At 56.2% G+C, this 11,836-nt stretch overlaps 1 protein-coding gene across 1 annotated transcript; it reads right to left on the reverse strand.

The window, feature by feature from the left end:
* Positions 1-2,553: 2,553 nt before the first annotated feature.
* On the reverse strand, positions 2,554-6,263 carry RPL38 (ribosomal protein L38). Its single transcript, XM_036268710.1, has 5 exons — positions 6,229-6,263; positions 5,988-6,018; positions 5,795-5,855; positions 3,199-3,321; positions 2,554-2,617 (listed from the first exon to the last, which is right to left on the reverse strand). The coding sequence occupies exons 2-5, from the start codon at positions 5,988-5,990 to the stop codon at positions 2,592-2,594; spliced, it is 213 nt and encodes a 70-aa protein (XP_036124603.1). The 5' UTR covers positions 5,991-6,018; positions 6,229-6,263; the 3' UTR covers positions 2,554-2,591.
* Positions 6,264-11,836: the final 5,573 nt, after the last annotated feature.

The raw sequence follows: 11,836 nt of genomic DNA on the forward strand, positions 1-11,836 counted from the left end.
AGGGCAGCCTTTCCAGTGCAGGACCAGGTCCCAGAGAGGGAGTGGGCGGGGAGGGGAGCCTGCACACTTGAAGACTCAGCAGCAGAAGCTAGCAGGGCCACCAGCACAGCCACCCCGGTGCAGTGGGATACCCAAACCCAAACCTGCTTGGCCGGTCTGCACTCAGCTCCACAGCGCACTCTAGCGGCCTCCCCAGTGGCCTGCGGGCTCAGACAGGTGAGTGGTGGAGCAGAGGCGGGACCAGAGCTGACCTCACAGGGACTTGCTAGGAGGTGAAGTGAGACCAGCACCCCTGCCCTTTCCAAACGTGCCCGGTGGCCTACCCGGCACAGCCAGAACAAGCCCGCCCATGCGGGCAAGCGGACTTCAGCGAGGCGGGGGTTGGCCCTGGCCACCGCAGGGTTTAAAGACATACTGCGCCTCAAGCCAGCTTGACCGTACTCTCTGGACTCAGCCTTGGCCACCATGGCAAATTTTATTTCCTATTGTATTTATTTTTTAATCCTCACCTGAGGATATTTTCCCATTATTTTCAGGTACAGTGGGAGAGAGAAACATCGATGAGACACATTCATTGGTTGCCTCCTGCATGAACCCAACAAGCACCGGGGATCAAACCACAATCAACGTACGTGCCCTCGACTGGAATTGAACCCACAACTCTTTGGCTGAGGCTCTCACCACTGAGCCAAACCAGCCACGGTCACCATGGCAAATGTTTGGTGTCCCAGATGACTCCAAGGCACAAGCCAGGGCCGAGAAGCGTGGCCTGAAAGGACGCATTCTCTAGACACGGAGGGCTGTCTCCTAGGAGCTGGGGCGTCTCGGGGACAATGTGACCGGACAAGGGGAGCCCAGCGGGCACACCTTCCCTCCTGGGAATCGGCGTTAGAAAAATGGGGGACTAAAGCCACTGACAGTGCCCATTCGGGGGCTGTCAAGTCACTGAGTACCCGAAGGAAACAAAATCACGTCTCTCCCACCCTTAACTGTCACAGAAAAACCGCCGCAGGCACTTAGCTACTTGGAGTGGATCGTAAACCATTTCCACGCTGACCTGGATGACTGCTCATTTGGAGTTTGTCTCCACCTTGTGGTCAATGCCGACATGACCCCATCTCCGGCTCCCAAATTTGCTCAATGCCAGGAGCACTTTTGAAACTTGGTATGTATTACTACACTTAACCCTTAAAATAAACTACTGAAATAAGTATTAATATAGGTACTTGCCGTAACAACCTGGAGAGTGAGTAGTGTTGGGAAAGGCAGCCTGGCCACCCCCACCAGTGCTGTCGCGCCTTGTCCCTTATGCGGGAGCAGCCTAGTTCAGGCTCACCAAGCGTGTTCCCGTCAGGGTGCTCAGAGGTGAGGTCATCTGTCAAGTAAGGTTAGTAAGTGGTAGCACCAGGACTCGGGCCTGGTTGGGAGCTTAACTGCCTCACACTGGGATCCGGGCCTCCATGCCCCAGTTCTAGTGCATGACCCCCCCCACGACCTCCACTGCCCGGAGGCCCAGCTGGATTTCATAGATGGTCTTGCGGCTGCGAGGTCTCCGCTCCTGCTTCCTTGGGATGCTCGGCCCTGTCGCCAAATGCACTCGTCTGTTCTCAGCCATCAAGGTCCCCTCTCCAAGCCCGGTCCCCGATTGTCCTTCCACCCTCACTGCCGTCATCACACCCCATACCCCACACCATACCTGGACTCCTTCACTGTGAGCAGCACTTGGGAAACGCATCTCAGTAGCACCACACTCCAAGGATGAAGGCTTAGCTCGGGCCCTTCCCCAAGCGGCTAATCAACTGCTTAACTATCGTAGGGTTGGGGGTTTGGTAGAGGAACAAATGTAACCTTGAGGTCTGCATTCTTCTGACCTGGTCAGCCAAGGATCAAAGTCCGCCTGTGGACAAGGTTTGCCTGGAGGGTTGGACCGCCACCTAGACTCAATGTATTGAATGTGAATACATAAGGTTTGCATGTCAAAAGTTGGAACAGTGCCCAAGAGAAACAATGGATGATATGCTCAGGTGCGGATGGGTTTGTTTTGATGTATCTCCACTGAAAAAAGCCAGGGGCAGGTAATATACTAGGCTTGGTGGTCAGCAGAGGGGCCATCTCAAGGAAATAATTACCTAAAACACCATGTAACCTGGGGAACCACTTTGCAAATAAACTGGGCTGCACCCAGAGGTGTGGAGCGTTTGCTCTCTTGTGCGGCCCCTCCTCACTCCTAGCAGTGTCTGCTTGTAGTCCATTGTGTCGCAGCGACCTCCAGAGAGCCGGCAACTATCATTCTGGACCAGGCAGCTCATTTTACTCAAGTGACTTTTAAATCTCCCGAGTACACACTGGCTCACTTCCAAAAACATCGGGCTCTTCTGCCTATTGCCATCTATTAATTTTCGCACTTCGGCTAAAACAAGAACGGCTTTACTTGTCCACTGGGACCACAGCCCAGGATGAGGGGCGCAAAGAGGCTGCCACCAGGACCTCCATCCCGTCCCCCGCAGAAGCCAGCACCGCGGAACACTGCCCTCCAAAGACAAAACACGTGGAGAATTTTCAACATTTTAATACAGATCAGCGCGTCTGGTTCACTTCAGCTCCTTCACGGCCAAGCCTAGAGCAAAAGAGCAAAAGCACAAGTGAGCCGCCAGGAGACACTGCCGCCGGTCTGGGCTTTGTACTGAATTAGGTGGAAGACGGCTCTAAAACCTCAGAAACCAAGCCCACCCGGAGGTCTTGTTTAAAATAGTGTTTAATTAAAAAAAAAAAAAAAAAAGCGCCTGTCGGCCTCGATAAAGAGTCCCAGCGAGCTCCCACAGGCCGAGCGGTATGGTACTGGCTGTACTGGTTAACTTCTCGCCGTGGGAGGCGGCCTGTGTGCCCCAGGGCAGCTTCCTCCAAAGCGCCCAGCCCACCCCCACCGCCGGAGCTCATCCATTTCCCACCTGTGAAAATGGGGACCATCAAAAGCCAGGAGCTGCCCAGTGAGGACCAAACGAGCATCACACAGAGTAAGTGAGAGTCACCACTCTGCCTCAGAAAGCAGGAAGGAGAGCGAAATCGAGTTGCCTTTGGTCAGGGAACCAGTTCTTGGTACCGCTGCAACCCCCAGGACCATCCCTGGCACCAACAGCAAGGGCAGATGCGCAGCCCACAGGACTGTCCTCCGCTTGGGCCCGGCTCCGGCTCACTCACCCGGGGGCAGGGACTGCTTCAGCTTCTCGGCCTTCTCTTTGTCCGTGATGACCAAGGTATAGAGGTATCTGCTGCACCGGACTTTAAACTTCACGTTGTCCTTATTTTTCTTGATCTTGACAGCTACCAAACAGACCAGAATCAACACTTTAATTGCATCAAGACACCCCAGGTTCACCCGCCTTCTACACATGCAAAGTGGCACTCGTGACCGCAACCGTGGACGAGCTGTGCTTGTCCCCGTCCTGCTCCTCCGCTGAAATAAAAACAAGATTCCCCGTGACCCCAGTATTTAAAGTGTCAGAAATCTGTATCTCCTATATGTTAACACTCAAGACCCCAGGGGCTTAACCTTAATTGGCTTGTTTATGTATCTGGTACACTGAACACATCCCAGGACATATGTCTCCATCTTACTCTTCGAAGGAACAGAAGCAGTTTACAAAGTAGGGAGAGGGGGTATCTGCTGGGGTCTGCATTGGGGCAACGGGAGCACAGTGAGCGTGCGCGGGCCTTCTCCTGGCTCTTCACTGCCACCCAATTCTACCTCAGGACCACGCTCGGACCACGAAGAGCCCCAAGTGTGGCCCCAATCCTGCAGCGCAGGGTTTGAAATGCACGAGTCCGGTTGGGGTCAAGTGTCAAGGCTTCTCCCGCTGCTGGAAGACTGCTTCCCGGGGGCCAGTCACTTCAGAGCCCACCAAACCCCACATTCCAACTTCCTTACAAAGGCAGGAACCCGGCACTATGGAAACCAGTCAGGTGGCTACGAACTGAGCAGGGGCCCTGGCGCCTCAGCCCAAGCCCGCAACCATTCCCACGGCACAGCAGCAGCACGGGCTCACTTGTACCCACAGCCCCACTTCCGCCAATGGTTGCTAAAGGGACAGGGCACGCACCAGGACGCTGAAGCACGTGGCTCCGAGCCCGCACGCGGCACTGGCGCCTTGGCTCATGTTTGAATAAATCCAGTAACCTGGACATTCATTCAAACCAACCCATTTTGCTACCGTCACACGCCCCCTAAAGCTAAGAATGCTGCACCCGCATAAACACTTGTGAGGCTGATGCCTTAGTTGCACTTCCAGTAGACGCAAGAGCCGAAGGCAGGGACAAGCAGCGCTGTCTGCACACCAGTGTCCACAGGACATCGTTCACCGAAAGGTGCAAAGCCCTGAAATGTCCACAGCAGCACGGATGGCTAAGCAAGACGTGGTCTACCCGCAGCACGGGTTCTACTGCCCTGAGGGCACTGTGCTCCTCGAGAGCGCCAGTCACGAAAGCACACTGCCGGGCCTCACTTCAGAGGGTCCTAGGAGAGTCAAACCGACAGAGAAGATGCACCTGGTGGTCGCCAGGGGTGGAGGGAGAGAATGGAGAGTTACTGTTTAATGGTCCAGAGTTTCAGCTTGCAAGATCAAGAGTTTTGGAGATGCAATGGGAATGTACTAATTCCAGCAAAACATACACTTAAAACGGTACATTTGCCCTGGCTGGTTTGGCTCAGCGGTTAGAGCATCAGCCTGGGGACTGCAGGAACATGGGTTCGATTCCCTGCCCTGGTGGGGGTCGTGAAGGACAACCAATTGATGTCTCCCTCAAATCGATGTTTCTCTCTCTTCCACTCTACCTGGAAAGCAATGGAAAAACATCAAGTGAGGATAAAAAGCAGATAAATTTATATATGCACATTTTAGAATTAAATGATCTCTACCTTCGTAGGACAAACCGTCTAAGATCAGGCTCCCATGCCATTAAAATGCAAATGAACAGAAAGGACTCAGTGTTTCTTCAATGCACTAAGGTCTCTACGGGGTCACCTGCCGAGATCCTTGCACCAACCCCGTGAGACACACAAGACTGTCGCCCCCTCAACACAAGGACTCGGTGTCTGTTAACTGTTGACAGCAACCTACTTATAGTGCTGAGATCTGAACCGGGCAGTGACCCCAAATTCCCTGGTCGGAACCAAGACTGACAGGAAGATCACCTCCCGTCTACTGCATGACCCCAGACCCCTCGGCCACACTGGCTCCTGCGGTCCCCACAGCTGGTCCCCATTCCACACATGTCACCGGAGGGCCGAAGGCAACAGCCTGTTTCAGGTCCCAGGGACACAAACGCGCCCTCCGCCGCCCCCGTGAACCCGCTGGAAGGCCCTCCCCACATCCCTTCATCCCACGGCCGACGAGGAGCATCAGGAGGGTCGGGGCTCGGCCCCACACCGCTCTACTCCTACCAAATGACCTGACTCGCCCTTTGGGACAATTCTCCGTGGAAAAGGAAGATCTGACGTAGCAGAAAACAAGGTGACCCCGCGTTCACACAACGCAAGACGCCCCTGGTACTAAGCACAAGCCCCCAGACCTGCTTCCGCCACAGCAGCGGAACCCCTCCCACGGCGGGGGCAGCAACGAGCACGCGGGGCACCGGCCCAACACAAGGGCGCACGAAGGCGCTCGGACGGGTTTCTAGACGTTGACGACGGAAGCGCCTCCCGCCTGACGTTTGGGGAAGACGCTCCAGGGTGGGGACCGGCCCCCCGCAAGCGCGATCTCTCCCCTGCCCCACCCCGCGCCCCCCGCCGATCACTTACACTTGGCATCCTTCCGCCTGGCTGTGAGCAGAAAGTCCTTGATTTCCTCAATTTTGCGAGGCTGCAACACAGACAGCGGGGAATGAGCTGCGGCTCAGGCATCTTCTGGGGGCGCTCAAGTCCGCCAGCCCCTTCCGGGCCTCGGAGACCCTCGCGAAAGCGCTCCCGCCCCCGCCCCGGGGCCCGCACTCACCATGGCTGCGAGGAGAGCGTGCGGCCGGCACCTGCGGGCAGACAGACGGTAGCGTCAACCCGGCGGGGACCAACAGTGACCCCGCTTTCCCTTCCCGACCCCCCGAAATGCCGGCCCTAGAGCACTCCACCCTCCTTTCTCGCACCCTCCACCCGGGCCAGGGGTCCGCAAATTTCACCCGGCCGTGGATTACCGCGGATTGTCCCCCCTACTCCCCGATTACCGCCCAACCGGCACTTACAGCAGCGGCAAGAAGCGAGGAGGAAGAAAAAGAACGAAACTTCCGTTTCCGGGCGCTTAAACCCTCCTCCGGAGGAAACTGGATACGGTGCCTGCAAAGGGTCAAGAATTATAAAGGCGTTCGCCCTTCCCATTGCAGCACCTCTGCCCCCTTCTGGCCTAGATTAGTCGTGCAGCTCCACGAAAGCAATGGGCCGCCTCCCTCCTCCACTCCCTTCCCCTTTCTACTCCCAACCCACCGCCTCCAACCCTTAGCTTTGCTAGATTTCATTGTGGATCCAGTTTGAAGACAGAACACTTATATCTACTACTGTCATTAGCCCCTGCTTTGGGCATCTACACAGAGATTTTTCTCATTAAGTGAAGGGACCTTCTTCTGTATATTTTAGAGCCTCTTTCTAGGGGTTCCTTTTCCGCGGACATCTAATCTGTCACAGCAGGGCCCTCTTTTCCATTTAAGGGAGTTTTTCCTCGTGCCACTTCCAACTCTTGTAAGAACTGGTGCCCGGTGAAAGCAAGCATACGCTTCCAATAGCAAGGTTGTCCTTACCCGTGGGGAGAAGAAGGCTTGTCGGAGCTGGAAGAGGAGTCAGGCTTGAGCCCACGCTGCTTGGATCCCCAGCCCAGGCTGCTGAAGACTTGGCTGTGCACCCCAGTCTGGCAGCTCCGGGAGGGCACCGTTTCCTCTGCCCGTCGTTCCTGCCCGCCTCCAGCCCACGCTGATGCTGTTTGCTTGGCACATAACGACTGACTCTCAGCTCTTACATAACGTCTCTTCAGGCGGGCTCTGGGAAACCCATGGTGATCCATTTTATTTTTATCCTCCGCTTTTATTTCATTTTTAACCTCTCTACAAATGTCTGTGTTTTATTATATTTGTTTCTTGCAAATTTAATAACTGCGCGACAGAATGTAATTGCCTTGTGCGTTTATTACACTTGAAGAGAGAGTCCTTTACTGTGAACTTGACCATGAACTCACCCATCTCCCTTGGGTTAGACAAGCCCAGGCAGAGCATCTTCCTGGGGTGCTGGGATACAGGGAAGAATAAACCAACAGGGATAGCCGTAAATTCCTCACTGTACTAGAGAGCCTTTTAAAAGAAGCCAAACTGTTTCTGTAACTATGGATGCGACTGGGTGTTTACAGTGGGAAAAGTGAATTGATAGGGGCTTCCTTTTAGATTGTCTGAAGGTTGGGGTCCAGGCTGAGAATAATGGGTGCCTCAGTCCTGAGCTGAGAAGGACATTCCTAAGCCCTCCGCCTGGCTTTGCCCGCCCTCCTCCATTTCAGACCGATGCCTCTCTGGTCTGCTCTGCTCACCACGGGCAGCGTCCTTTGGGCCCAAGCTGCTGGCCTCCCAGTGCGCTGGGCTCTGACTCCAGGAGCCAGCCTGTGCTGTCCCTCTGTGCTGTTCCTCTGATGCTCACCTGCCAGGGCTCAGCTCCCACCTGTCCTTCAGGCACGACCCTGCACCCCCGGCTCTGGACACTCGGCACTTGCTCAGTAGTTGCTCACACACACCTCTCGACAGACTGCAGCAGTGTTAACGTTTCATATGTCTGTGCTGGCTTTTCTTTGAAGGCGAGAATGGTGTTTCACAATCCGTGGAAAGCTCTTGAAATGCAGCACACACACACACACACACACACACGTGTGTGTGTGTGTGTGTGTGTGTGTGTGTGTATGGTTGGTGCTCAATGCTGACCTGTAGGATTCTCAAGCTGGACACAGCATCAGAGATCACTAACTCTATGAAGGGTGAATTGATTGACGAAGGGATGGAGAGATGGGGAGGGAAAGAAAGAGGGATGGATGGAGGAAGGGAGGGAGGAATGGAGGGTTAAATTGGACAAAGCCGTGCCCCACACATGGTAGGTCCACAAAAATATGTGGTGAGTGAATGCCTGGTGCTTCTCCCCACTGCAGGACCCTAGGACAGGGACAGGGAACAGCGGGAGGGGCTGCACCTCGCTTTTGGCAGAGACTCCAGAGAGACAGATGTTCACCCTTTTGCATTGCATAATAAGAGAACATAGATGTGTAGTAGCAAAACACAAAGGAGAATTTGTTCAAGTACCAAAGGTTTTCTCCAGGGGGGATGAATTGCAAAATAAACGGCAGCTACTGAAAGGCAAGGAGCCTGGAGGGGACGCCTCCCACGCTTCAGGGCAAGATGAGCCCCAGAGGCCATGGTGCGGCAGCCACGCTGGCAACCAGGGGACCAAAGCCCTGGCCTCGGTGACTGGAGCCCAGGAGGCTGCATTTGACAGAAACGTCCCTGGTGATGCTGCTACACACACAGCGTGGAAAACTCTAGAAGGGGCCAGGGTGGACCCTGCAGGATGGGAAGGCCCCGGATTTGAGAGCAGGGCATAGCATGGGCCAGTTTGCCTGTTACAGGGCCCTCGGCTGTGAAGTGTGGGGGATGGGTTGGAATATCCCAGCCTGGTGGCCATGGGAATGGTGAGGGCTGTTGTCACTATCCAAGGACCAGGGAGGAGGGTCTCCACCAGGGGGGCAGCAGTGGTGTCAGAGAGCTGGGAATGGACAGAGGGCATGTCTGGTCTGTGGGAAGCATCCAGTTCTCGCCTTTTCCTTCTGTTACCTGCGGGCCCAGGGCCCCTGGCTGGGTCAGGCACACAGCCTCCTCCTCCCCCAGCAGGCACCGCCCTGGCCGCCCATGCAGGCGAAATCCGCATGTTTTCAGGGCACCAGGATGGCCGAAGAATTAGCACTCGACTTCACAGGGGGACAGGGGCAGTAGGGTAGGTGGCATTGGGATGGGGCTGGGAAGATCTCCCCAGCCTCCGCGGGTGGGGGGCAGGAGTAGAGGGTGGGCACCCTAAGTTGCCTCCCCCACTTTCCACCGCTCTGTGTGAGTCTGCCTGGGTACCCGTGGCTGGCCCACTGCAGGGGTCATCGCACAATAGCCCGCGGCTGCTTCCAGTCTCGCCTTCTTCACTTACTGGCTTCTAAAAGCGAGGTGTGTGGGGTTATGCTACCTCCTCTCCTTCCTCACTGGGCTGCTGTGAAACCCCAGTGGGATCATTTAAAAAGCCAAAGTCGGTGCCATCCTGACTTCCCCCAGGTCTGGAGTAACGCCCCTGCCCTGGGTGTGATGTCCCAGCGTGGCCACACGGGGGCGCCAGGGCCATGACTGGAAATGGAGAGCAAGCGGCCCCTTTCTGCCTTGAATTCCAAAATCTCAGGCTGTGACTACTTATATAAATTAGAGGTAATGTTTGTAGAGCATTTCATACCTGACAGGGTGCTTTCATATCTACCATCTCATTTAATCTCCAAGAGGCCCCCGAGGGGCCCATGCATTTGGCTGCCGGCAGGGCTGGCCTTTAATCATCTCGGGTGGGAGTTGTTTATTAAATCTTGAAGGTTTTCAGCAGGGGGAGAGCCTGGAGTCCTTCTTGCTGAGCTGGGCTACTTGGGAAAGGATGAGGAGGAAGGGAAGAAGGCAGGTGTGCACACTGGGGCTGGCGATTGTTTGGGGAGCCCACGATGGCGAGACTAAAGGAAGGCCGGTTACCCCCTCCTCCAGCCCCCTGAGGGCCACCCGCAGCTGCTGACCTAGAGCTACAAAGCTGGCACCGGAGCCGGACTTCTCGGACTGGGCACCGTTGACCTCTGGATGGGTGGGGCTGTTCGGAACATTGCAGGACAGTTAGCAATTTCTGGGCTCTTCCCACCAGACGCCAGACCCTCACACGTCCCCTGGGGCAGAGTGGCTTCTTGTGGAGAGCCACGGGACCAGAAGGGCCAAGCCCCAGAGGTATTCATCGCATTGGGTGTCTGTTCCGTGACTGTGGCCAGGCTGCCCAGTGTCTTTGCACCCCATGTCACCTCTCACCTCCGTGCCTCGCCCTTTCTCCGCGACGCAAAGGGTCAGCGTCCTCTGCTGTGTCTGCCTGGGCTCCGGCTGGCTGGCAAGGTGCGGCGCGGGCGGGGGTCACGAGGAGAAGCCTGAACTTTAGGAAGAGCACTGTCCTCCTCTGTCGGTCGGAGCCCCCTTTCCAGCAGGAGACTGTGTGCAGGGGCTGGGGGAGGGTGGAGCAGGAGAAAAGGTGCAGTGGCCCCCTGCCCCCATTAAGGGGCCTGTAGCCTGGCCGGTGTGCTCAGTGGTTAGAGCATCAGCTCACGCACCGAAGGGTCGAGGGCTGCATTTCCAGTCAACGGCACACACTGGGTTGCAGGTTCCATCCCTGGCCAGATCCGGGGGTGTGTGTGGGAGGCAACGGATCGATGTGCCTCTCTCACATCGATGTTTCTCTCTCTCGTCCCTCTCTCGTTCCCTCCCTCCCTCCATTTCACACTCTCTAGAGATCAATGGAAAACATCCTTGGGTTAAGATTAACAACAACAACAACGAAAATGGGGGTGCTGTAACCGGCAAACGCCCACCTGCCCAGACGGCTCGTTGACTGATTAAATGGATTCACCCGATTTTGGAGAGCTCCTAGTCAACCAGGCACTTGCTAGGTCTGCTCCCTGTCACAGCGATGTCCTTTGACGCACCTTTGTGTCGCTCTGGCTTTGTGCCAGCCCCTGGGCAGGTGGTGAGGATGCAGAACTATGATCCTGTCGGGTCTCCGGCTCCCTCTCAGGGAGCTCCCAGATCACAAGGGAGGCAGTGGGAAGGCAGGGCCATGTGTACACTGTGGGGCCAGATGGGGGTTCTGGGGGTGGGGTGGGCCCAGGGAAATCCTGCAGGAGTAAGTAACAGTGATGCTGATTCACGAGGGAGAGAACCCACCCAACACGCTCAGAGCGGCCTGCCTGGAGGTGAAAACCCTCGCAGCATATACGTTCCAGGGGGGCCGGAACGAAGAGGCAAACAGACTGGGTGGCATCAATCCAGGGGGTCTTCCTGGAGGAGGCATTGTGGTAGGATGGGAAGACAACTGTTCCTGGAGACAGTCAGTCTTGGGGTCAATTCCTGTGTCTCGCTGGGAGAACTTGACAGTCTCCTGGTGTCTCTGAACCTCAGCCTCTATTGAGAGGTACTGATCCCCCCTTCCACACCGTCCGTGCCAAGTGCGGGCAGCTGCTCGCCTGTCTGAGGCTGCCCTGCTTTTGAGAAACTAGGAGACAGGAGGAACAGAAAGTGCTGAGCCCAGCAGCTGGCTCCGTGGCTGCGAACTGAACATGTGTCCCAGGCGAGAGTTGCCGGTGGATTTGGAGGACTTCCACCTGGAGAACAGGAGGTGAGCTGCAGTCACCCCATCCCCTTCCCAGAGCTTGGTGACACAGGCAGGGGGGACTCCCCCACCCCCAGAAAGCCTGTCTTTGACAAATGACACCGTCTCAACACCCTTGCTCCCCTCTGTGGCCCCTCTCACCCCATCAACTGCCGCCACGGTGCCCCCGCTGTACCTAGGAGACGCGTCCACCCGCCCGAGGAGAACCACCGCAGGGCAGGCAGGGGGAATCCCGCCGGGGCGAGGGACACGCGCCCCTCCTCCACGTCAGCCTGTGCCAGGGTGAGGGGACATTCGCGTGAGAAGGGAAAAGGGCACAGTCCCTCAAAGTCCGGGCAGGGCCGGCCTGTGGGCTTGTGCACTGCTTGCATTATGCAGGGAGGAGAGGAAATCAAT

Source organism: Molossus molossus, unplaced genomic scaffold (genome assembly GCF_014108415.1).
Source record: "Molossus molossus isolate mMolMol1 unplaced genomic scaffold, mMolMol1.p scaffold_m16_p_19, whole genome shotgun sequence".
NCBI classification, from domain to species: domain Eukaryota; kingdom Metazoa; phylum Chordata; class Mammalia; order Chiroptera; family Molossidae; genus Molossus; species Molossus molossus.